Here is a 26952-nt window from a genome sequence, read left to right as displayed (position 1 = left end):
ACCAAAGTGTGTTTTGGGGTTGTTGGATTGTGTTGGATTGATGAGTTTGACGAGGGAAGCTACTGTACCATCCACTTCCATTATGTCCGCCGTGAAGCTCTCCTCAGACTCACCGCTGAATAAACAACAGCTCGCCCTCACAAAAAAAGTAAGTATGCTGTTCTAAATGACTACCGAATTGCCCTAGATGGGCCAATTTGCCAAAATGTTGAAGTATCGCTTTAAGGATGGAGCCATTATAAATCCTTTTAACACTCATGGCAGCTGAACTGACAGTGCTCATTCACTTCATTTTATTCAGCACGTTTTTGGTCCAACTGTCGTTAAAGGCCACACTCTTGGTTTACTCTCTTGGTTTTATCTCTTAGATATTGATAAATTAAGAGTCAAAGACTTTCAAATAAGTGATCACTGTTGTATGTTGATCGAACTTGTCTTTCACGTTGGCTCCACTGTTGGGTTTTTCTCTGTAAAAATGTCTAGAAATGACTGTGTTGTACTTGGCACTATATAAAATAAAGCTGAACTGAATAAAATGGTGAGTTGTTAAAGTGCACAATGTGAAATAATGAAAATATTGACATTAGATGCTTAATAATTAAATTAAATATGATGCATTTTTATTGTATTTTGTAAAAACAAAACAAAATAAAACAAAACAATGGCGCTTTAAAACTGATACATTGTTACAATTGCTCATTCAAGAAAGTTCTGACGACATCATCATCTAATTTGCATAGCTGTTCATTTGCATATATAGGTCAAATTAGATGATGACATCATTTAAAACTGATACATTGTTGCAAAGCACGTGACATCATATATAAATGGATAGTTGAAGGGTTTTTTTGCCTTTTTTTTCTTCCCCATGGTAGCGCTGTAACTTTGTGTTGCTATGTCACATGACTGGATTTAATAATAATCAGAAGAAGATGAACTGCAATATTAATAATTATAATAATAATGAAAAAATAACGTCTGGTTTGCAGTAATTGTTTTAGGGAAAAATTAATGAAGGTGCAATTAGTAACTCAACACTTTCTTTTCTTGCTTTTGAAAAGGAAACCAAATTATTTATTAAAACAATTAGTGGTTCAAATCATAAGAAAGCTGTCTTTGCACCTTGCTTTACATTGTTTTGATGAAACTCACAGACTTTTTTCGTTTTATGTACGTTAATGACTGTGTTTTTTGTTGTTCTCTTTGTATTGTTTAACAAAATGATTTTAAAAAAAACCGGCTGGATCGTCTTTTCATCTTATGGCTGGTTTCCACAGGGAGGAGGTGGAAAGAGGAAGGACGAACGCTGCCACAGATAGGACTGAGGGGGCGGGTACAGGAGGGGGCAATCCTGGCTCCTTGGTGGGCGGGGCGTGAGGAGGGGCGGGGGACATTACTGAAGCTCCACCCACTGAGGGAAGGACACGTGGTTCCTCAGATGATCTTGATAAAATGAATTTATTGCAATCATTAGTAAAGTTGAATGGAACAAAGTGCTGGGGCTCATTTACTGAAACCAGACTGGACTTTCAGTCAAAATATATAAAATGTAAACATATTTAATTGTCTCGAATATTCACTAGTAATTGACAATAAAACTTGTTCAGGAAATTAGCCTCTCTTGGTCATAAAAAAACATGTAAGTCTTCATTAAAAGCTGAAAAATCTACATTTAGCATTTCTTTTAAATTTATGAGACATGACACTCAGAGGTGGAGAGAGACATGGAACAGTGAAACATGATGAGTGAGACAGGAAAGAAGCTCAGTGCAGCTCTGTCACCTTTCTAAACCTTCCGCTTCAACTGAAATTATATTTAGTCTGCCTCAGATTTATCAATAAATATTTAATTTACAAACTTATACTGTGAACAACAGTAATCATTTAAACTGAACACTCACACACTAAAATAATCAGCATCTCACTGGATTCAAAAGGTAAAATCCAGACTATTAGTCAATATTATTTTTTTCAGGGCTGAATTTAATCATAGGTTTTAACAAAACAAGACTACACATATTACATTTACATTATAATGCACTTTTTAGGAATTGGACATTTTAGTCCATAATGAAATAAGATGTGTTTTCCAACATTTGTTGGAAGGAAGAATGAATTAGAAGGACGTATACAGGATGAACTGACATGTCTCCAGATGGCTGAAGGTTTGACAGGGCTCAAATGGACACACACATTTCATTGTTCACAAATTCTGAGAGAAACTTGGAGGGACTGGAAAAGTCCCGAGTAGCTCCTGTGGTGTTTTATCTATGGAAACAAAAGTGCTACTGGAGGAAGTCCCGGAGCAAGTCCCACAGGAAGTCCTGGAGCGAGGCCTGACACATGTCTGGGTCTTCACTGCTAGTTCCAGGCTCAGGGTTTACTGATGGGGGGTTCCAGTTTGTTGGATAGAGCCGTCAATACTTGCTGGAACTTGTGGTATCGCAGAGCCTGGTCGGCCTCGGCTCCTCGGCTGCCCCACAGCAGCCTCATCTGGAAGTCTGTGAGGAAGAGCTCCATTACTTCAGGCTGCTCCTGGAAACCTGCAACAACAGGAGACCTGATGGGTCAGCACTGATCAGACAGATCTGACCCGAACAGAGACTCCAGAGGGAGACCAGCTCAATCTCCATCTGACTCCAGATCTAAAACCTGAAACATGTCATATATATGAGCATATTCGTGATGCAGTTCTGCTTCTCTTGTTTGATATAACATGAACTAAAGTGCTTTGTCTTCTTCTGTGGAGGCTCCATGAAGCTCACACTGAAGAATGTGGAAAAAGGATTTCTATCAAACACAGCAAGCGGTCCATCATAGCTTCACCTGCCTGCTTTACTTTCATATGATGCAGGAGAACCTGCAAGTGTGACATGTGGAGAGAAACTAAGAGATGAGAGATGATGAGCTGAAAGGAGCTGAATTAGTTAGAAACAGATTAAGCGGATAAAACAGCTGAAGGTTTCTGCCAATCTTCATTCTAAAGACCCATTGTGGTGTTTATGAACTCTAAAGTGAGTCGCCTTCCACCTTGTAATTTGCTCTCAGCATTGGAGCGGTAGTTGCCCCCCAGCTGGGCGATGGTCCTCGCTGCCCCCAGGTGGAACATGACCACATCCACCCCAGCGTCCCCGCTGTCCCAGGGCTCTGTGTCCTGAGATGCCCCGCTCTTCTCCAGCAGAGACAGGAGGGGGACCATATGGGGGAAGGTGGTGCTGGACAATGGGAAGCTTTCTGCAGGACAAACGGGACAGCTGTGAACGACAGTACCACCGCATCCAGAGGGGGCGCTGTAGAGCCAGGTTTCAGCCAGGAGCTCCAGGCGGGTTCATTAGGCGGTAAATGTTTGGTGCAGGAGGACAGGATACCTCTTCCAGCATCTGTTCCCTTCAGAAAAGGCCGAAGTGTTTTGTCGTAGAGGATGGCGCCCTCCGTGTGTCGCTGTCTTAAGGCGGTCCACGTCTGCTCCAGCCGGGACACCTGAAGACAGCTGCAGGTCAGCCTCACATGTCATGATGGCGAGGCAAGCAGAATGATGGCCAATAGATTCAAAGACACTGTCAACATGATTCCAAAGACAAACAATGTTCGGCACCACACGCAGATTTTTTAGGCCTTTAACTGTATTTTGCACAAAAAGTCTTTGTCATAAACCAAATAATGTTACATTGTTGTCAGAAATTCAATTACTTTTTTTCTTACTTCAATTAAATGTATATCTTTTATAATCCTGAGTTTTTATCCGTCAGTCATAAAGCTATAGGCACACACACTGACTGAGGCTGTGGCTCACCTGCGGCAGCTCCAGCGCTCTCATCACAGCAGCAAATCCGAACATGTTGCCCATGCCACTCTTCAGCTCCGCAGCCACCTGGATGAGTTTGTGCAGAAGCCCGGCGCGCTCCTCACTCGTCCCCGTGCAGCCCAGCACGTGCACGGCCAACATGATGGCCATGGTTTGAAACCTGCGGGAGCGAAGCTGGTGAGACATTTTACAATATCGCCGCAGTGTCGGCATGTTTCTCTGGCACTTTGGGCACTTCTCTAGAACTGGACTTCAAGTCCAATCTTGACTGAGTCAAAGCCCACCTGAGCAGAGTCTGAGAGTCTCACACGGACCCGTCAGAGCTCAGTGACAGGCAGATCTACAGTCAGTAACTCTACAGTTCCTCTATAGCAGTGATCGTCAACTGGGAGCCCGTGGGCCGCATTGCGGACACCGAACCGTCCAATCCGGCCCATGACTGGATTCCATTGCACGCACTCGCGCACTCGCATACGCAAACACACAACCATGAAATCTAGTCTTCTGACCATTTATCAACCAGTGCCTGCACCTCCTTACTGCTCCACATCACCAACCATCTCACGATCTCACCATCCCACCAAACATTTTCCATTCTTTCTTTGTGCGTCTGCTTCTTCTTGCCTGCGCCGTTGACTTCATTTGCTTTGCTACCCAGAATGCATTCAGTACTGTATTGCTTATTATTACTCAGTGAAGACATGATAAGATCTCTCACACTGAGTGATGTGCAGTACTCAGAGCTGAGGGCTATGATGGTTGGGAGTAGTACTAACCTCTCCAGAAGGTCCAACCTCAACTGTTGGCCATGCGGTAATGTGAGCAACTCCAGCCCAGAGCTGACTCCCATCATCCTTTGCACCTCCGGAGTCACCTGGAGGATTCTGGCCACCTAGGAACCCCAGACACGGATTACTGGGCTGCTTCATCGAGCATTCATCCCGCAGGGGTTGCTATTGCAGAGGAGGAGCTGGAGAGAGTACCGTGCAGTCCGCTTTGGTGATATGTTTGGCCGCCGTCCGGGGGTCCACGTCCGCCAGCACCTCTTTCACCCTGCGCAGGATGCCCACCTCCAGAGGCTTGTTGTCCTGGGGCATCAGTGCTGACGTGTACCTGCTGGGTTTGAAACATGAGAGCGTCTCCATCACTGGTGAGAAGTACACGTCTCCATCCTCCGTCCGAAGCGGGTGGACGCCGTCTTCTGCCTGCAGCCTGTCCACGTAGCTCTGAGGACCAGGACAAAGCTCCGTGTAGCAGTGGTCCGAGGAGGGTCTGTGCGGGCTCGGGCGTGTGGTGTTTGGAGAAGAGGTCCGGCTGGACGGTGGAGCTGCAGGTGAGAGAAGAAGTGTCTACTGAGGTTATTCAAGTATCTGGATGTCAACATCATCCGGGACCTGATGTGGTTCTGTCACATCAACACTCTGGACAAGAAAGCTTGACAGCATCTCCACCAACTCAGATCCCTGAGGGACTTTAAGTTCCCTCTCAAGGTGCTCAGAAAACAGGTGTTTTGGTGGAGAGTCACCACCTGGAAGGGCAGCAGCACCAAGCGGGACTCTCAGCAGGACGCTCAGTGGAGTGCACCATCAAAAAAACCAGCAGGACATTTCTAACAGACCATGCTGGTTAAAGTCCAGGAAGAAGGGCCACAGACTGCTCTCTCTGCTGCCAGCAGGGTGCTGTTACAGCTTGAGTCCACCACAATAATGATACACACACCAGGAAAGGAAACCCTCCATAAATATTTACTTTGTTTAAGCTCTTCTTTACATACAGAATGATGACATTGGAGGCCTTTAGACAAGAAATTAAAAATGTATCTGTAACAATCTCATTGGACACTTTGGGCAACGTTACCTAAGCAGTAGTTCACCGTACACATAAATGTCTGGAAGTTAATGGTCACCACTTTGAGCACCTCTTATAATTGTAGAGGCCAAAGGTAACTTGTATTATTCTTGTTATGTATGAATAAATTTAGCATTAAAATACTTCTGCAAGTTTTTCTTTGCCTGATGTGTGTATATACTGTACATTCTTTTTGGTGAACTTTGTATATAGTGGAATTGTCATCATCACGAGTGTCAGCAGTAGTAGATTCTGTCAACCATTAAACTCAATCAGAGCTAATCTTATCAGGAATAAATAAATGTATCATAAAACAGCAGAATAAACATTCTGAATGATGCAGCATCTGGAGGCTTCCACATTACGGAAAGGTTGTCTCAGCAACACCTGCTGATCAGGGATTTCTGTTGGTGAAGCTTAAATCATTTTATTCCTTTGATTGGTTTCAGTTTTATGCCATTTGTCTTAGTATTGTTGCAGAAAAGTGCTAGATTTGCTCTTGTTTAGTCAGAAGACTGACAGCAGAGGGTCCCTCGACTTTTGCTCCACAGAGCACGTGAAGGTAAAGTTCAGCGTTTATCACTATGATCCAGCTCCTCATTATGTAACCTGTTGTTACTGCTGCTGCTGCAGAGAGCACATGGTCTGAAGGTTAGCACTGTTAGCTCAGTGCTGAAGCCCCTCTGAGCTGAGCTGACGATCATATCCTCGGGACAGAGGTTGGATCCACCCGGCAGGCTGATCTTCCAACTCCGACGTTTTCAGTAAGTGTTTAGTATTAAGTGTTGTGCAGACAGATTAGTGTTGATATGTAGAAGACTTGGCACACAATTTACCAAGTGGGAACAAAACTGTTATTCAGTTCATGCTTCAAAATAATCTCCTTGTTTGAACGGAGTTGAAACTTGAGTGGATCCAGATGAGCGTGCATGTTCCAGATGTTTCCCATTGAGACTGAAAGGGAATTCTCACTGTGGGAGGACTTGTTAACTGTTGTTCAGCTGTGGAAAGTGGAACATTCATGCCTGTCTGCTCAAAGAAGTGTGTCCTCAGTGACTTTTAAATCGCTCTCAATATTTTACTGATGTTTAGGAATCTTATTGATGGGAATGCGGAAGATGTAAAACTTCTTGGATAATTTGACACCACTCAGCAAACATGCCTCAATGCACAGGGGTGAAAACTGAGAGGGAACCTCTCACAAACAGCTTTTGTGAAGCTTGTGGGATTTCTTAGTACTAATTCCTACGTTTTAGTTGTGTAATCTGAGAACTGGTTGTGAGCTGGGAGTTATGCAAGTCTTACAGCGTGGTGCCTCAGTGTGAAAGAAGAAGTCGATGTTATTGAAACCTGAGCAGTCAAAGGACTGCTTCTGATTCAACATATTTCTTAATGTTGTAGTCTGCAAAGATCACAAAAAGAGATTAGGAAGTATTTGAGGATCAGAATTTACATGAAATTGTATTTACATGAAATTGAACAATATGTTAAGATGCCCAGCGTAAACTCTGAACAGCAATGCAGAGATTGTAGTAGACTGTACTCGAAGCTCTCCCCATCTCCACCCTCACCTGTGCTCATGAACTCTCGCCTACCTCCACCCTCACCTGTGCTCATGAACTTTGGCCCACCTCTACCCTCACATCCGTGCAAATGAATTCTGGTTCATCGAGACCGCTCTAACATATTTTGTGTTTTCAGAATCTACACTGCCAAGATGTACGGTCCAGCCTTGGCGGCAGTCGCCATGCTGCTCTGCTCTCCACTGCTGGTGCAGGGAGGGAAAGTGTTAGTGGTCCCAGTGGACGGAAGCCACTGGATCAACATGAAGGTCATCGTTGAAGAGCTTCACTCCAGAGGCCACGAAGTCACGGTGCTGAGGCCGTTTGACACTTGGTACGTCAAGGTAGACTCTCCTCACTACAAGAGCCTCACCATCAACTCTTCATTTGGGTTTGATGAAAAACAGTTTGGAGGTTACGTAATGAAAACACTGAACCTGCGACGGCAAGGGGCTTCGATTTGGGCCCGTTTGGCTCTGGAGTACGACCTGGTGGAGCAGTTCTATCGGATGAATAAGCAGGTGCTGAAGGTGATGGGAGAAGTGTTCGACAATGAGCAGCTGATGCAGAGTCTGCACGATGCCAAGTACGACTTGGTCCTCACAGATCCAGCCATTGGTGCAGGGGTGCTTCTGGCTCACCGTTTGCGTCTTCCTCTCGTCCTGAATGTGCGATGGACGGTTCAGGGGGAGGGGCATATGGCCATTGCGCCTTCCCCACTTTCATATGTACCAATACCGGGGTCACTGCTGACTGATAAAATGACGTTTTCCCAGCGGGTACAGAACCTTTTGTTTTATTTATTCAACTGGCTTCAGATTCAGTATGTTACCGAGCCAAATTACAAACCTTTTGTTCATCGGTACTTTGGCAGCGATGTCCATTACATGGAGCTGTTCCAATCAGCCGATATCTGGCTGATGAGAAACGACTTCACCTTTGAGTTTCCTCGACCCACAATGCCAAACGTAGTCTACATGTCAGGATTCCAGTGCAAACCCCCCAAACCTCTGCCCAAAGAACTGGAGGATTTCGTACAGAGCTCCGGTGAACACGGCGTCATTGTGATGACACTCGGCACTCTGGTGGAAAAACTTCCAGAGGACATCACGGAGGGCATCGCTGCAGCCTTTGCTCAGCTCCCTCAGAAGGTCATCTGGAGACACAAAGGCAAAAAACCCTCCACCCTCGGCAACAACACCTTAATTCTGGACTGGTTACCACAAAATGACCTGCTGGGTCACCCCAAGACCAGGCTGTTTGTGGCCCACGGAGGAACCAATGGCATGCAGGAGGCCATCTACCATGGAGTCCCACTGGTCGGTCTGCCCCTTCTTTTTGATCAACCTGACAATTTCTTCAGGATGGAAGCTCGAGGTGTGGCCAAAGTCCTGGACTTTGGAACCGTGAACCAGGAGGACTTCCTGGCAGCAGTGAAGGAGGTGCTGTATGATCCATCCTACACCGAGAAGATGAAGAAGCTGTCCAGCCTGCACAGAGACAAGCCCATGAAACCTCTGGAGCTGGCTATGTTCTGGATCGAGTTCGTCATGAGGCACAAAGGAGCAGCTCACCTGCGGACAGAATCCTACAGAATGTCCACGATCCAGTACCACTCCATCGATGTGGTGGGATTCCTGCTGCTCATTTTGTCACTCACAATCACTGTTTTTATTTACACAGTGAAGTTTTTCTGTAGGAAGCTTTGCTACAGGAGCAAAGTCAAAAGTGAATGAATGAAAAGGCTTTCTTCATGTCTCTGCTCTGCACTGAAACTCCCACAGGTTAGCAAAGAGCTGAAGCTGCCCTATACTGTATCTTATGTAAGGTTATTTCTATTTTTATTTTTGAATCCATGATGTTTGAGAGCGATGTGGTGAAGTGTTAAACTAGCAGTACAATTTGCGATAAATGACAGATTCCTGTGATGTCAGATGTTGCTTTTTTTGTTTCAAAAAAGCTGTGATTTTTTCAGTTATTTAATCATAAAAACGAGTTAAATATATATATGTAAAAAAGCTGCCTCTTTCATTGATAATTAAAGTGAATTTAAACATTTCAAGAAAAAAATACTGTTGGAAAGTTTAATGATCAGAGGAAGTTGTCAACGTCAGCTGTAAGTTGCAAGGACACACACACACACACACACACACACACACACACACACACACACACTCAAAAATTCGTACAGACCTCTGATGACTGCCATCAGACGATGTCTGGATTAATGATTCTGTGTTTCCGGAGCTTCTCCGTGTTGTGATGTATGAATGACTGTTGATGATTACAGAAGTGTACATGAAAACACTTGTTTGATGTTAAATGTTGCATTTCCACCTAATAATTGCAAACCAGCAGGAGCTTCACCTCATTTTTACTTTCGTTTATTGGAGTTTTTATTGATTCTGTTCATTGAGAAGCAGCTGAATCTGCATATGCTATATTCCAAATAAACAAATATGGAACAAGTTTTGTGTTTTTTAAAGTTGCATGATATCGTGCGTGTGCGCTGTGTGTGTGTGTGTGTGTGAGAGTGAGAGAGAAACTCACTATGTTTGTCCAGGGGACTCTGCAAGGTCTCCTGGCTCAGCCCCACTTCTGCCCCCTGGTGGTGGGAAGAGGAAGGACTGCAGAGACACAGAGGGCCGAGGTCATCAGGAGATCTTCTGCAGCTGCATCACACTTTCACCAAAGGAATACATGAAGACGACGTCACCAAAGAAAGAAAGGTCTATTTGCAAAAATTCTCTGAGCACTCGAAATTTGTAAAAAATGGCAACTTGCAGAACTCATTATGAGCAGATGTGCTTGTAACATTTTCTAGTGACCGGGGCCTAAAACAGTTCAGCAAAAAGTATTTCTGAAAACATTTGAGGTTGGAAATAAGCTGTGCAGTTGCTGACTCTGAAAATCATAGAAATCAAAAAGCATTTAATAACCCAAAAAATACAAACAGCTCATAAAAAACCTTTCGCAACAGTGCAGTTATGAGTGTTTTTCCCATGTTGGTATCTGGCTGCTCCAGTCCCATGTATTCTGTTGCAGGTACTTCTGCAAACAACCAACTCGCTCTGCACATCCAACATAGAAATAACACTTTCCACCATATAACACCACTTCAAAAACGTATCGCTAACAGAACTCAAGGAGCAATTTTCAACTCAGTCCCCGCTCCAAATGTGAGTTAAAAGGAGTAAAAGCCGATCCACTTTACCTGCTACAGGAGTGCCATTACCATCACATGTGTGACCTGTTCACAGTTTTCCAGGATTCTGGTTCTCGTTACACTGCCGCCTATAGGTCCGGTTTCTCATAACAATTCTTCATTAGGTTTCCATTTAAATTTTTTGGAAAACGTAGAGGGGGGCAACACCCGTTTCTGTAAATAGCAGGCTGCTTATCATTGGGACCCTCACCTCCTGAAGACTGTTTCCAGGTAGCTGAGCGGCAGAGTCCGGTTCACCGGCTGGACCATCTGAGCCCCGCCGCCACGTGTCAGTGCCGCACGGCCGCCCACGTAGAAGTGAACCAGCGCCTGTAAGGAGCTGAAGGCTTCCCCCTCCTCTCCCTCCCCCTCCTCCAGGCTGTACTGCACCCGGGGGTAAGTGTGAGTGGACGGGACCACCGTCCTCCTGATGGGCAGGTGGAGGGTCTTCTGCTCCCAGCAGCTGCTCAAGACGAAGTCGCCATGGCTGCTCTGGGAGTCTCTGACCAGGAAGTCTCCGTGGTTCAGCAGCAGGCTCTCTGACACCTGAACAGAACAGATCACAGCGTGTACGGGCTCCAGGTCACTTCTGATCAGCAGGTCAAAGGCTTCGTGGACTTTCCAGTGCTGACCCCTCTCAGATAGCGCTGCCTTTTTGGAAGCAAACCTTGAACTTTACTGTGTTGACTCTGCTTTTGGGTAGAACAGGCGGCAAAAAGGCTTCACTGTCCCTTTTCTGGATTCTGGGCTTTGAACACATCTGAACTGACATCAAATCGTGAGATTGTACATGCACGTGTGTGTGTGTGTGTGTGTGTGTGTGTGTGTGTGTGTATGCGTGCAGACCTCTGTGGGGATGGGTCCATGGTACCAGGCATGGCTCCTCACATCGTGTTCACTCAGCTTCAGCTCCTCCTCCAGCTGCTTCCTCAGCGTCTCCGTCGGCGGCTGCAGCCACCACGTCTCCCTGGAGAACTGGAAAGTCATCACGGACGCAAAAACGCGGAAAAACAACGATCTGTCAGCGTTGTTTCAAAGCTTTACCACTTCAGAACAACTTGTTCGGAGTGTGAACACTGGGCTGGGACTTCAGTCGCTCCCACAGTGGCATCAGACACTCCGACTCATCGGCATGGCAACGCTATGTGTGAGGAGCCCATCACTCAGAGCGCACACACACACACACACACACACACACACACACACACAGCTCCTAATTCACAGTGCAGCAAGCTACAGGAGGGGTGGATGGCCTTTAAAGCTGTCTGTGTGTGTGTGTGTGTGTGTGTGTGTGTGTGTGCATGTGTGTGTTTGTGTGTCCCCATCAGGCCCCAGTGGAAATAAATCATTCCATTTGTACATGTTTTGTTTCGGGTTCAGGCTGAAGAAAGTTCTGTCGACACTCCTCTGTATGCAGCTCACATCTGCGACAATCGATGAACTGCTGCCATATGAGGTCAAATAATCAATATATGGCTGATTCTCTTTTAAAAAGAACAAATAGGCTGCAGTTAATGAGATTAAACTAACAGGGTCATGACACCCTTTGTGTGGCTCTTGTTGGAGTTCTTGTTGTTGACGTCTGTGGACTTTACGGGCTTTTATAAAATCAAGAAAAGATGCTATGTTATTTGTGTACAACACATTATAAGTAAGAAACATCAGGACAAAGAAAATTCCATAAAATCTGTGACAGATTGAACAATCTCCTTCCAGAACTGATAGATACTCATTTTTACCGCGCAGTTTTGACGTCAGTGCGTAAAGAACCATTCCCATGTTTGTTGTGGTACCTGGCACCACGGAGCAGTTACCATAAGGAGAAGCTACATCACCGCCGTCAGCTGATTGGTCGACCCGACCGTCACTCTCAACAAACTGGCCATGACTGAACAGCTCCTCAGCAGTAGAAGCCCTCTGTTGTTGTTTGCACACTCCGTTTTACACACACTGGCTGTTCTGTTGGCTTGTTTTCTAAGCTGTATCACAGAACGGAGGCTCATGATGAGGGCTGAGCAGTTCTGCTGTGTAGCGACAGCCGGAGTGGGGCCCTGCTTTCACCGTCACGCCACGGCGTCCCGTACCTGCGTCGTTACGCCACCCTTCACCATCCGCCTGGATTCTAACCGTGATCACTGCAGCAAAGACGCCACATAGATGTGTGGAGTGCAGAGTCGTCCACTGAGGACAGACTGCAGCGTGTCTGGATGAACTGACAGGACAGCGCCGATCACATCAGGAGCAACAAGCAGACAGTCCAGTGCTCTCCAGCCCTGTTCCTGCAGTTACAGTTTAAAGGTTCAAATCTAAATCCCAGGACAAGCTTTGACTAGTGGTTGGTAATTGTTCATTTTGGTGTATAACCTTATTTGTGCTGTTTGTATAATTTTTAATAATTTGTAAAAGCAACATGTTAGTGTAGACCACACATTATGCATGATTCTTATTGAAGCTGAAGAGAGGAAATCAAGACGGAATTAAAAACAATATGGGTGCACATTTATGAATACTTTTATGAAAACATGTTCTACTCGCTGAATTTGTAGCAGTCATGAGTCAGGAAACCAGATGGAGGATTTAATGTCCTCCTTGTCATTGTCTGTCCAGTTCAGCAGGACTTCACGGAGGCAATCCTCCACACACACACACACACACACACACACACACACACACACACACACACACACACACGAAAGCAGTTTTTAATCTGAGAATTTACACAACTAAAGATAAAGAGAGAAAACAAATGTGAGAAGCCTACTTTGACGTATTCTCCTCCTCGATTCGACCCGTTCTGACGTCTGTAAAACAAAGAGGAGGTGACTCAGAAAAACGCTAAACTCCATGACCGGGCATGACAAAACCAACAATCATGAGGTTGCGCCAATCCCAGAATCCACTCTGATACTACGCAGAGTGTTCATATTCGAAAAAAACTCCTCAATGCAACTGGGTGAGTATCCCAAGATGCTACGCGTCTGCAACGTCGACTGCAGAGAGGACGAGCGATGTCCGCCACAGTAAACTATTCTCTGCCAAAATATCAAGATGAGGAGAAAGAAAATTCACAAAAAATATGAAGACATAGACTGAGGCGAGTTAGCATGCTAACACCCAACATTCACGACTTCAACAGGTCTGCAGCTTTCTGCTAGCAGGCTAAAACCTCGGTCATCGATAGAATGGCTCCTTGACTTCTCTCCTTCCTTGGGTTATTCTAAAATCTAATAAATGAAAAATACTTAAAAAGGAACACATAATTCACAAAATTGTTGAATTTAACTAAAATGATTTAGATTAAAATATAAGCAAAAAGTTTTCAAGTCAGTCAAACATTTTTAGAAAATATTGTTCTCATGTTTGATTATTTACGTTCTTTGGGTTTAAGATTTCCTCCCCAGTTTTACAAACCCAGTACTGAATATTTCTGCATTCAGTTGAAGTGATCATGGAAAGCAGGTCCTTACGTGTGGGAGTGGTCCTGGTCCTCGTCCTGGTCCTGGTCCTGGTCCTGGTCCTGGTCCTGGGAGCCGGTCTCGCACTCAGTGCTGTCCAGTGGGCTGGTGGTTCTGTCAGCGATGGGGTCCATCGGTACGTACACATCCTGCGCTGAGGCAGCTGGAGGCCGAGCCACGGCGTGCGGGCTCGTGGCGGCCCGGCGCTGGGTGACGGCGTCCTCTGGAAGGGGCCGGACAGGTGCCGCAGAGGCCGGCTCAGGCTGCTCCATGCTGCTGCCGCTGAGGCCGGACAGGGCACTGAGCAGGGGGGAGGCTCTCACACACTCCCCCGCCTCCCGCTGGCTCTGCCCACCACGCAGGGACTTCTTCTTCTGCCGCTCCCAGCGGGGCACCGTGCCAACGTGGGTGTACATGTCGCAGGAGCGGGCGTAGCTGGACGGGTGGCGGCACGGCTCCACGCCGTCCACGTCTGATGACTGAGCCTTGTCATCTTTGTCTTTGGAGCGGCGAGTGGAGAGATTGGTGAGGCTCCCGAACCATTTGAAACCTGGAGAAGAGGAAGAAGTGTTTGAATGAGTCTCCGAAACACTGAAGCACGCGGGCAGAGGCTGGCCTTTCAGTCCTGAGCAGACGTCACAGGAAGGCAAACACCAGAAAGGTGGGAGGTGAAATTCAAGAGGGTACCAACACAACTGAGAAAAGACAAAATGACAAACAGACTCGGTGATGGAAGCCCAGAATGAGCAGGTCGAGGGAACTGGTAGAAGACGGACTGAAGAACCACGTTCTGCTGTGTCACGACACCAATCATAAAGCTTCACTTTTTCTCTCATGTTTCAGACTCCGAAGCAAAAGTGATCTGAATGTTTTCCTTCCAGTGATGATTGGTTTTAGGTTTACAGGCTCCCTCCAGACCTTCAGCTGCATCGTGGCGGGAAATCAGGACATGCAGAGGATGTACAGAGAGGGATTGTCTTTTCTCAGCTGGACTCAGAGCTGAAGTGTGAGCGCAGCTTCAAACTGCACAAAGACGCATCTATTCCACTTTTACAAATCTCCATGAAGCTGTGAGTGAGTGGAACAGTGTGCACAGTGAAACAGAGGCCAATAGATCATTCTTTCATGAGTTTACACAAATAAACTCTGTCAGCTTCTTTTAATGCATCACTTTTTCTGTTTGTACTGGAAATACAAAGCAGTGGAAGCTTAGTAGTTCTCTGATAGTTTTTTTTTATTTACTGCTCCACTTCAGAGAAATACTGAAATTGAGGTTGTGTTTGGAATTCACAGGTAAATCCTGCACAGAAATGACTCTCAGTAAAAAAAAAACAACCTAAATGTGCCTGAAAGATGTTGGTTTCTTTAGTTATAACACACATCCACACATGCACTTGTTAGCTCAGGAGTGTGTTGCAGAACTGGGTCTCTAATTCAGTGAGCTTTCCTTCAAAGCCTGGAGAAAATGCTGCAAGTAGCACGGATACTGTTCTCACTAATGGAGCCCAGGAATAAGAAAACATCTGACACAACGAGCAGGAGAAAGAGGGAGAGGACCAGTGCTCATCTAAAGAGGCAGATGACTCAAACCACGAGAAAAAGCTTTGGCGAGCTTTTTTTAAAACATGCAGATTCACTGACACTTAAAAAAGGCCAGTTAAACTGAGAAGTAAGTAACAAACCTGCTGAGACAAGCAGAGTCGTGCAAGTAACTGATAACCCTGTCATGTTGGGTTCCTGGTGTTTTTCTCCCTCTGATTTGAGTCTAAAGATCCCATCACCTCTATGTATAACTCAGAAGATCCAGAGAATCCGGTGAAATCTGGAGGATGGTAACCTTCAGGGCTGCTGGACATCACTGCATGGACTTAGGACACTCCACCAAGCCACTGTCTGTGGACACACCTCACTGTGTGATCCACAATACTACAGTCTCAGGTTAGTCACATTCAGCTGTTGTGGCAGTCATAAAAGAGGAAAGAAAAACGTCAATGTGTTCACTCAGTGTGTGTGTGTGTGTGTGTGTGTGTGTGTGTGTGTGGGTGTGTGTGTGTGTGTGTGTGTGTGTGTGTGTGTGTGTGTGGGTGTGTGTGTGTGGGTGTGTGTGTGTTAGAGAGAGTGGTTTTACCCCCTTCATGAAGAACTGAATGAAGAAAAGCACCATCACACTTTCACTCAGGGAGTTCCACTTCCTTCCACAGCATCATCACACATCACTGCTTTATTACCTAGAAATCAAAGCGAGGACTGTCTGTGGTGAGAAAGGAATGAGACTCACTGAGTTTTCTTTTGCTCATGGTTCATCAGCAGGAGTAGTTTTCAGAGGAGTCTCCTTCTTGACGCCGCGGCTCGACGTGAGCTTCACTCAGGCAGTAAACAGGAAGTGTTGATGTGAGCAGCTGAAGATCAGGAACACTGACACCATGTGTCACCACACATCTTCGGCAGGAAGTGCTTCTTTACTCAACACGTCCACCGCAAGTCCACGGCGCAGGTACCAGGTCCTCTCAGCCCCACCCCCTCCCATAGACCCCGTCCCCTCACTAGGTCCTGCTTCTCCCTGATGTGTCAGTTAAAGCTTCCATATTATACAGTTTTACATCAGTTTCCCATCGCAGCCAGAGCTCAAACAACATCACAACCAAAGTGTATTTCCAAATTCATCCTTGCTGTTGAATTTCATCCAGTCTAAAAGTTCTTCTGGTGCGCTCTACTGAGAGCAGGCTGTTTCTGCCTCTGTACCTTTAAATGCTAATGAGCTGCTAACACGCCTGCTCCACCTCCTTCTCAGGGAGAGGATGAACCTTTCACTTGTTGCTCATCAATGCAGCCAACAACACAACAACTGCAGTGCTTTGTTTGTACCTTTGCCATGAGTGTTTTCTGGGAGCGTTTGAGAAAATATGTCAAGCGCTCTTAATTTCAGAGAGTGAAGCTCATGTACCTGTAGGAGTGTGAAAGGGAGTATCCACTACCAGGGAGGAAAATCGATCACTCATTCACTAAAAAGTGGAGCCAGTGAGGGAGAATACAGAGTTTCTTCACTTTAGAGTATGTGGACACAGATTACTGTTAGAAAACCATTAAAAAGTGAATGTTGCTGTTGTGTTTCTGAGATGAAGAGGAGCTGCAGCATGAGATGATGAGCTATGAAGCCGCTGCTTCGCACAGTGATCCATAAATAATCAATCAGGAAGAAACATCTGAAGTGATCACTTTCCAGCAGCAATAGTTCAGGTTTTCAGACACATTTCATTATCTTCTCCCATACTGGGTCTGAGGTTGTTCTCACACACACACGTGTTGTATCTGCAGGACTCCTGGTGATGCTGCAGCAGGAAACTGATGAATCAGTGGGAGGGTTTCTCAATATTTCTGAGAAACAGAAGAGGAAGATGCACCACTCTGTGCTCAGTGGGTGGAGGGACACAGCTGATAACATCTTAACTCACTTCCTGTCGACACTTCCTGCTGAGGAACACCCTGCCAAAAACAGCTAACGTACGCTAACCCCCATCAGTCACTTGAGCTGAAGATGGAATGGAGTCAGAACTCTGGCTGTGCTGCATGGTTCTGAAATAAAGTTGATATCTCATTAGAAACAGGATATACTTCCATTTCCCAAGTTAAAATATGAAGCTTTTAGTTGTTTATTCAGGAACCAGTTTCCCCTTTGAAAGTGAATCTGTTCCGTATATGAAATGATTCATTCATTCATTCATTTTCATGAATGAATGAATGAATGAATGAATGAAATTAAAATAATATAAATCATTGTTTCCATATAGTTTAGTGAAACCTAGGATGAGTTACTGCAGAAGAGCTGTAGATTCACTAAAGAGCTGTACATCAAGACATTTTGCTATAAGAATATTCATTTTTAATATTTTTGACTTTAAAAACCCTAATAATTTTAATTTTTTTTAATGTAAAAATCACCGCTGATGGTTTTTTTTTTTTTTTTTTAACTGAAGAAAATTGTGTTTTTTCATGTTCTTTTTTTTTTTTTTTTTTTTAAAGAATGGTTGATTGTAATGCTTTTTATTTTTGGGAACCTTTTTGACGAAATATAAGATTTTCTGTTCCCACGCACCACAGCCAGAATCCACCCCAAACTGCTTCTGCCTCTCATGCCGAAATGATTCCTCTGTTGAAAAATGAATCCCCTCAGGTTTGAACAGAGAGAACACGGCTTCATCCACATCACTGTCCTGCACCTCATCCTCCCCTTGACGAACGGATCTCCTGATGTCTTCCTTCACCTGTCAACTACTCTCCAGGAGGAGAATGTCGTCGCTGTCGTGGCTCAGAAAGAAAGACGATTTTGGGATGCCGATTCTATAAAGGGAGGTTGAAGTAAATACTTGTTAGCATCTATTTGCATCTTACGTTTGTGTGACATGTCGTCAGCATTTACTGCTATGGACTGTCCTCTTCCAACAAAACTCACCACATGTAAACATAACAAACATCATCATGGGTCCCACCAGCAGTCTCACCATCACCCCAAATTTCTGGCGCTGTCAGAATTTTATCACAGCTGATCTCTAGTCGCAGACGAAGACATCATGCTTCCCTGACCTGGTTTCACAGGGCCACAGATTTAGAGCCGAGACCAAAGATATCAAAACTTTTCTCTCATGATCGCGATCTTTCATCCGGGACGGCTGAAAATCACAGAGTCTGTCTAGACCTGTTGGGACCATGATGAGGCATGTATTTGATGGACAATTCATACATGAAATAGTCATGTATGTTGTTGTGAACTCATGGGATCTCCTCATGTTGGCACAAAGAGGAAGGACACTAAGAGGCCACCCCTGGTGAACATGTGGCCAGCTCAGTCCCTCTGAGATCACAGAACGATGGCGTTTGTTCCCATGTGGTCGCAGCATGGGTCCCACACAGTATTGCAATACATCCACACCACCTCACGATGGCGCATGTGAGGCCCACTTCAACACAGCAGGGAACCTCAGAATGTGCACAGTGGTTGGCTGGTTGCAGACTGGAGGCTGACGTTATCACCACACTATAAAGATGATTACTGAACTCAGAACTGTAAAGTTTGGTTAGCTGCACCTTGTTAACTGATGATACCGTTTGAGTGCAGTGAACACGCGTTCGCGAGCGCACACACACACACCAACGGCGTGCCGCTGTCTCCTCAGAGCAGCCGAGGAGAAGCCCCACGCTCATCTCCTCTGTGTGGGACAGCGGCCTCGATGTTAAGTTCTCTCTTATTCCTTTTCTCTGTGTCCTTCCACTAGCTTCTGAGTTTTATGAGAGGAGCGTGCAACTTGTCTGTCGTGAACACGCATGCGTCGTCTGCATCCCTCGCATGTACACACTTACGTGCCCGCACGTTGTCACACAGCTTCCACCAATGTGTGGAGATATTAAGAAAGAGTAAACTTCTCCTCTGTCCTCTCTCCTCCTCCTCTTCCCTCCTCCCTCTCTGGAGTCTGCTCAGAAGAAAAGGGAGGGGGGTTCCTCCTAACTCTGGGGGCTGAAAGACACACCCACTCACTCTCACTCACTCTCTCTCTCTCTCTCTCTCTCTCTCTCTCTCTCTCTCACACACACACACACACACACATACACACACACACACACACAACACACTGATGGTTTCAACAAGTCCTTCAACTCAAACGACCGTTAAAGCTAGGGTCGGCGATCTAGGAAAACTAGCATGTATTCGAATGTAGCATCTCCCCAAGGCTCCGCCTAGCTCCGCCCAGCTCCCGCCCCATTGGAGGAGCTCCCACTGTTACGCAGGAAACGCACTGGACACAGAAGCACCACGCACGGAGTTTCTGATCACCTCCCATGTTAACCTATCTGACTGCCTGCACACAATGCGCAGGAGAGCGCCGTGCGCACCATGGCTCGCACTCCCGTTCTATTTTTCACGCGAGCCGCGAGCGCCGAGAGCGCACTTCGCAACGTGCACACTGAACCAGGACCAGTGCACGCCATTGAAATGTACGTGCAGGGGGGCTGGCAGAACGGCGAACGGATTTGATTGGTTTACAACCAAGGTGTCCTGGCAAGACTATTGGTTGCTGTTTTTCCTGTTTTACTCCTGCTGTAGATAGCGGATATTTTCCGCTCTACTTTAGGAACACGCTATGAATTGCTTCCCATCGGGTCATAAAGATCATTTTAGCCAGTATTTAAAAAAATGTATCTCCTTCAGATCGCCAACCCTTAATTCACGCCTCCAATTACGACGATGGGATACGTTTTAAAATCAAGGGCCCCCTAGTGGCCATGTAAATAACGTCACTGACATCAGGGACTGATGGACGTTTTTTGTTTTTTTTTAAGCGGAGCGAGTTGCACCAAACAGCTTGATTTGCTATAAACTTCAGAGTTGTAGTTAGGACACTGCATAGTGATGAATAATTATAACCAAAGAGCTCTGCTTACAAGCACAAGTATTTTTGTTGAATCAAAATATAGGCAACAAAACTTAGGTATAGAATAAAAAATGTAGATGTTATGCTATGTTTAAATATTCAAAATATATGAATATTAATAAGATAATACAATAATGTGAATTATTACATGTTTAGTTAAAAATGTAAAATAATGTTATATTTGTAATATTTATGTTTTTACTTTATGATTATTTCTCATGATACTCATCATTGTCTTTAACACTGCGGACAAAAAGTAACATTTATTCCATTTGAAGTCCTCTGAGTAACTTGATAATTAATTTATTTACCCAATGTGAGATTTAACTTTACACATTCACAGAGCATAGAGTGACAGTGACTTTCAAATGAAACTAAATCCATAAATATTTAATCAAAACAAGAGTATTTGCTTTGTTCCCATCACTCACTTTACCTTCAGAATCACAGGCCAGCTGAAAGCTGCCTGGAGCAAGACGGTCGCCAGTGATGCCATTCCAGACTCCTCCATGAAACATCCAGCCTTTACATACATATCTATGGTTAAAATAACACAGGCGAGTGTGGGCAAATGCCAAACAGTATTAACAACAACAACAACAACAACAACAACAACAACAACAACAAAAACATTGTTGGGGATGTCTTTTTCATAACCAGTAATTCCTGGGTGCCACATCCTCCCCTGCTTAATAAAAGGACAAAAACAACAAAAAATGTTTGTCCTTTTTTTGTGTGTCGCTTTTTATCCAAACAGTGTCTCTTTAGCTTATGTTGTGGTTACATATCACACTTTTGGCACTACTTATAGGATGAAACTTGCAATTCCCTTGAATACCTCAAAAAGCAATATCAAAGTTTCTGTAGAAATAACCACATTGCTTCTCAAGTTGAATCAACAAGTTCACTTGCAGTGAATATTAACATAACCTTTACAATCAGACACTTAAACAGCCAACTTACTCACTTTGTTACCTTAACACCACATTGTTTCAATGCAGACACTGTTAACATGTGCACAAACTTAACTTCGTTTCTTCAGTATAATTCGGACCATTAGCATTTCACAATACAGTCTTGTCTAGTGTCGGTGTCACTTTAGAAACTTGTAATAAGCTACTTGCATGGTGTCAGATGCCCATGGTCTCCAGAGTGTCTGTGAGCATGTGGGTGGGATACTCACCTCGATGCAGTCCATATCCATTGGTGTCGAGGTTGGTTGTCCAATCTGGTCACAGGAGAGGACCCAGTGCCGCCACTGTGTGTGTGTGTGTGTGTGTGTGTGTGTGTGTGTGTGTGTGTGTGTGTGTGTGTGTGTGTGTGTGTGTGTGTCTGCGCGTGTGGGCGTTCTTGTATTCTATCCTTGTCGGGGCCAAATGTCCCCACAAGGATAGCAAAACGTGAAACGACGTGCCTTGTGGGGACCTTTTTCTGGTCCTAAGTAGGAGAAACAGTGTTTTCTTGACCATGTTGTTGTTACTGAAAAAAGTAAAAGTGCAAAAACATTTCTTTAGGGTTAGGCTTTGTTGTGGTGTGGGTTAGGGTTAGGGTAAGGGTCAGGGTTAGGGGCTAGACATGAATGGGAGTCAATGGACGGTCCCCACAAGGATAGAAATACAAGACTGAGCGTGCGTGTGTGTGTGTGTTTGTGTGTCAAGCAAATTACTTAGTCAGTGTGTGTGGCTGTGACTTCAGCACCATGGACAGCGCTATATTTGCGCTATTGACAGGATATTAAAGATGGGCGGAGCTAACGTGGTGCTCCCCATAGCGATCTGAAAGCAGTTATATGGACTCATTTCTGAATGAGAGTCAGGCTCTTTTTGAAAACATCATTGCCCCCTGCTGGAATTTCCGTGGAATTACAGATTTTCTGGCGCCTGACTCGTTCTCACTACTTGTGTGTGTGTGTGTGTGTGTGTGTGTGTGTGTGTGTGTGTGTGTGTGTGTGTGTGTGTGTGTGTGTGTGTGTGTGTATGTTTGTATGTCATGCAAATTACTTGGTCAATGTGTGTGGCTGTGACTTCAGCACCATGGACAGCGCTATATTCGCTCTATTGACAGTATATTAAAGATGGGCGGAGCTAACGCGGTGTTCCCCATGGCGATCTGAAACCAGAATTTAAAGGAGCTATCCGTGATTCTGCACAATTTTTAAGCCCTGACGTTTGAAATGTTGGCACCGCCCCCGAGCTCTCTGACTGGTTCCTCACATTGAGAAAACCCTCCCACTCCCCCTCCGCTCTGCTCCCACTCATCAGTGTGCACGATGCTACATGCACGTCCCATACGCGTGCACAACCCTCCGGAGGAAACACAGCAGAAGCCACTTAGACTCTTTTTTGTTCAAAATAAATGGCCACTTCGTCTCAGGTAAACCATATTTTACCTTGTCACTACATTATCAATGCAGAAAGTAGCTTGTTGCTCCTTCTGCTTCCATGCTGGTCTGTTTACCGGTGTCTTGCACGCGCTGAAGACGGCCTCGCTCCGCCCCGCCCCCACTGCTGCTGCTGCTGCTGCTCAGTGGAGCAGAGAGGTCGTCAGGCTACATCCTCAGGCAGCGCTTTGCCGGGCCAGATATCCAAAACACGCTGATCAATGACTGATGTTTTTTTCACAGAAATATAGCATGGACTTCATAGTACATGATATAAAAAGCATTTTTCTCGTCCTGGTTAAATTAAAATCGCGGATAGCGCCTTTAATATGTTTATATGGACTCATTTCTAAATGAAAGTCATGCTCTTTTTGAAAACATCATTGCCCCCTGCTGGAATTTCCTTGGAATTACAGATTTTCTGGTATCTGACTCGTTCTCACTCTCACCCTATATTCTTGTGTGTGTGTGTGTGTGTGTGTGTGTGTGTGTGTGTGTGTGTGTGTGTGTGTGTGTGTGTGTGTGTGTGTGTGTGTGTGTGTGTGTGTGTGTGGCAGTCAATGTGCTTAAAATGTGTGTAATGTTGTTTCAGCACCAATGACAGCACAATGTTAATCCTCTGTCTCTTGGTGTGTGCAAACACACTTGAGTGTGTATGCGTATATGAATGTGTTTGTGAATTTGTGTGCAGGTGTGGGTTTTTGTCTGTGTGCGCACGTGCGTGCGTGTGTGTGACAGTGGTACATAGCAATTGTGTAGTCACTTTTTAAGCACCATGGTCAATATGTTTAATTCTCTCTGTGAGTGTGTGGCAAATCATGTACTTCGTAAATATTTGCAGAATGTGTTTGTGGTTTTTCAAAGCGTGTGTTTCAATCAACGTCCTTAAAAAATGTGATGTTGTTCCAGTAACATGGACAGCACGATGTTAACTCTGTGTGTCAAGCAGTTTACTTCGTCAATGTGTGCAGGTGTTATTTCAGTACCATGGACAGCTCTCTCTCGCTCCCTTTTATTTTGTTTTTGTTGTTTCTTACCTGATGAAGTTCTGGGTAGTGGCTACCTCTGTGCTAAGAGTTAAGATAAGATAAGATAAGATAAGATAAGATAAGATAAGATAAAATTTTGTTGATCCTATGATGGGGAAATTCATTGATACAGCAGCTCAAAATAGAAATGTCACAATATAAATAAGTATAAAGTAAGAAAACGCACTGTGCAAAAAATTTGCAGGTAGCATAGTATACATTTTCAGTACCATTAACAGACTACATACAGGAGAATGGGATCTGTGCTATTGCACATGAATAGCTGTATGTGTTATGTAGACTGGAGGAGGCAAAAAGTGCAACATTTTTTGTGTTACTTATATAGGGGGAAACTGAGCAAATGTTGTTTTGCATCATGGTTTATATTTGTATGGATCTGTTTTCACTTCCTAATAAAATATATTTCAAAAGATGTTGTTTCACAATCATGACTTGACCAATATGTCGGCCCGGTCACATTTGAGGCCAGAAATAATCGGTTTGGGTCCTCAATCTGTCCTCATTTCGCTTTAGATGTTTGACCAAAGTTTCACAATGCGTCAGATCTCCGCTCTCACCCAGATCCTCTCAGTGTCATCTGTGAATGTCACCTCCACTACATCTTTTTCCAAGGGTACTGCTCCAGATCACCGTCTTTCAAGGTAACAGCAACCAAGTGAAATGAAACACCAAAGAGAGATTTAATTCCACAGTGAGGTTGCTGACGCCAAGCTCGCCGTCTGCTGCCTCATGCTCTAGCTTGCCGTTAATGAATGTATCAGTCAGACTTTAATCTCACTGGAGTGTGAGCCTGAAACTCTTTAGCATACAGCATCACTAGTGTGTGAGTCTGATATTCTTCAGCATGTAGCATCAATGGTGTGTGAGCCTGAAACTCGTTCTTACTCCGCTGCTCCAAGCATCTCTCCTGGTTAAGTTTCTGGTGTTGAACCAACTATCTTTCTCCTCCTCTTGATAATCTGTCAGAACATAATTTACAGTACATCTTGCTTTTGTTATTCTCATTAATATTAAAGAATCTCCTAACCACAGACTTCACTCGTCCTGTTGTCCGGCTGCTGTTGACGTTGCCGATAAATCCTGAAAACGTTTATAAAGAAACATGAGACCCATATTGTTGTTTTATGATCCAGAGAAAATTTAATGTAAACAAACGGCACTTCTGATTCAAATGAATTCATATTTGTACACCATAATCACTGTCTGTCCAATTCCACCTATTGAAACAAAACATATTAACAGACTAAGCACAAAATCCCAAAGTCCATAAACCAGAATCTGTAAATGATTGTCCTCCTTGGTCCGTGCTCATCCCCTCCATAGCAGGACATGTTCACAGCAGAGCTTTTCAAGTGGTTGAAAGTGTTTTGGTCACTGCAGTCAGGTTGCTCCGCTTGCGTACGACGAGGCGGTTGGACCCTTCACTAGTGGCTTTGATAATTTTCCAGGCATCGTGGTGCATAAGGCCCTCCAGAGAACAGCCATTGACAGACAGGACCTCATCTCCCACTTGGATAAGTCCAGAGAGCTCTGCAGCGCCGCCTTGACAAAGAAGAAACCAGAAACCAAATCAATTGCCTTCAGGATTTGAACGGCAGGCTGATGTGAATATGAACTGAAAATGACAGACAATTCCCACTGAGACTGAGGACACGCAGACAGAAAGAAGGAAAGAAAAAAAAAAGAAACTCCATGCAGGTGTCTTGATGCCCACAAGGGGGCAGAAAAGATTCATTTATGAGCAGCCATGAAGCTCCCTTGATTTTGGGGAATAACTTGTCTATATATCCTAAAAACAGGCGAGTCAGCATTAAAGCAGTGTGGTTGCTTCCCGAGCAGGTTTTTCACTGGACTACAAGAGTCACCTGTAAAGATGCGTTTCACAGTGAGAGGTCTGTCTCCCTGACTGGAGGATTTCCCTCCTTCCAGGCTGAATCCCAAACCAGCAGAGGTCTTGTGAAGGTCCACCATTAAAACACCGTCTGGATTCAGCTCCACCACTGTAAAACATTCACAAGCAGAAAATCAATGTAAATGTCGGACATGACTTAAGTTACTGCTTCTCAACCTCGGCACACGGACAACTGCATCTTTTTTAAAATGCTAATTTTGAAAAAAGTCAAAGTACAGCATTCGAACAGCTTAAAATGTGTTGAGTTAAAGAAGACAGATTAATATTATGTCAGATTTGAGCTTTACTGACAATAGATTTGAAACTGAGCTTTGCAGGAGGATTTTGTGACTTCTTCTGAAATATTTCACGAGTTGTATATTAGTTTCTGTCCTGTTCTGTTCATTTCCAACAATCAAGCAGCATGAATAAGCAGTTTCTGTCCTCCTCGTGCTCAGATATCAGACATTGTGCCTCACCTGCTCCAGCCTCCGTCTTTTGGGCAGAGGACAGACTTTGTGTCTGGCTGACAGCATTTTGTCGCTCAGAGTTGTCCACTTCACTGTCTTTATTCCTCCGGATGACCACTAAAGCTTGCTTGGACAGTCTGGCTTGATGAAGGCAGGACACAGCTTTGCCGTGGGTCTTTCCCTCCAGGCTGGAGCCATTTATGGACAAAATGCTGTCGCCCCTGTGGATTGTGCCTTCGAGGCCAGCGGCGCCTTTGGTGAAGACTCGATGAACCTGCACACAGGCGTGACATGACAGGGTTGATCTGGAGGCATCATCAGTCTAAACTTTAAAGTGTGAACGCTGTGCTTACAGTGATTTCCTTCTGCTCCAGGTCGATTCCACCAGCAACACTAAAACCAAGGCCAGAGCCTTCTTCCTTACCCAGAAGGACAAGGTGAGTGGAGTCCACCTGCAAGGGTGAGACACAGCGGTCACTGCAGCACAGAGCTTCATCTACAGCCAGGTGTGATTCTGTGAGCAATGAGGCAGCGCTGAGTGCATTTAATGGCTTGGCAGAGTAATAAAATCAAAGTTGAAATAAAAACATGTATTGCATATGGGAGACTTGACTTCATTGTCTTTGTGACGATAATCTCTGTTTGCCGAGTTCTCTGAACGTCTCCTCAGTTTTTCTTCACCATTTCTCCACTTAAGAATTTTTTTTAAAGCGTCGATTAAATTGTCCAGCGTCGCCATCTATCCCAGACCGGGAGCCACATTTATCACAGTTGCTTGCATACGCCACTTCCTACGCCAAGGTTGGTATTTTAAAAAAATTACAGCTATGCCAACTTGACCCCTGGTCAGAGGCGGAGCGTG

The 26952-nt window shown here is 44.9% G+C and overlaps 2 protein-coding genes and 1 pseudogene across 5 annotated transcripts in view; 1 reads left to right on the top strand and 2 right to left on the bottom strand.

Moving 5' to 3' along the window:
• Window positions 1–623: 623 nt before the first annotated feature.
• On the bottom strand, window positions 624–16271 carry LOC115398223 (SH2 domain-containing protein 3C-like). The gene is made up of 12 exons (XM_030104901.1): window positions 16154–16271; window positions 13888–14425; window positions 13182–13221; window positions 11267–11395; window positions 10632–10966; window positions 9766–9842; window positions 4789–5132; window positions 4582–4697; window positions 3794–3965; window positions 3369–3480; window positions 3031–3234; window positions 624–2543 (listed from the first exon to the last, which is right to left on the bottom strand). The coding sequence occupies exons 1-12, from the start codon at window positions 16170–16172 to the stop codon at window positions 2374–2376; spliced, it is 2256 nt and encodes a 751-aa protein (XP_029960761.1). The 5' UTR covers window positions 16173–16271; the 3' UTR covers window positions 624–2373.
• Window positions 6313–9669, top strand: LOC115398224 (UDP-glucuronosyltransferase 2B31 pseudogene; annotated as a pseudogene).
• An 8582-nt stretch (window positions 16272–24853) lies between the features above and the next one.
• Window positions 24854–26952, bottom strand: part of LOC115398130 (PDZ domain-containing protein 2-like) — a 39217-nt gene continuing 37118 nt past the window's right edge. For all 4 annotated transcript variants that reach the window (XM_030104779.1, XM_030104782.1, XM_030104780.1 and 1 more), the window contains exons 23-26: window positions 26444–26542; window positions 26100–26364; window positions 25595–25729; window positions 24854–25271 (exon numbers count right to left, since the gene is read on the bottom strand). In XM_030104779.1, coding sequence (XP_029960639.1) covers window positions 25078–25271; window positions 25595–25729; window positions 26100–26364; window positions 26444–26542 — 693 coding nt within the window. In that variant the 3' untranslated portion in view covers window positions 24854–25077. The remainder of the gene's footprint in view (window positions 25272–25594; window positions 25730–26099; window positions 26365–26443; window positions 26543–26952) is intronic.

Source organism: Salarias fasciatus, chromosome 12 (genome assembly GCF_902148845.1).
Source record: "Salarias fasciatus chromosome 12, fSalaFa1.1, whole genome shotgun sequence".
In the NCBI taxonomy this organism is placed as follows: domain Eukaryota; kingdom Metazoa; phylum Chordata; class Actinopteri; order Blenniiformes; family Blenniidae; genus Salarias; species Salarias fasciatus.
Note: the sequence above shows the minus strand (reverse complement) of the source record. Positions and strands in the feature narration are given on the sequence as shown.

Coding starts and splice junctions, on each gene's coding strand:
- LOC115398223 (XM_030104901.1), bottom strand. Junction 3,966..4,581: donor AGGTTGGACCTTCTGGAGAG/GTTAGTACTACT, acceptor TCGCTCCCGCAG/GTTTCAAACCATGGCCATCA. Junction 3,235..3,368: donor GGGAACAGATGCTGGAAGAG/GTATCCTGTCCT, acceptor TTTGTCCTGCAG/AAAGCTTCCCATTGTCCAGC.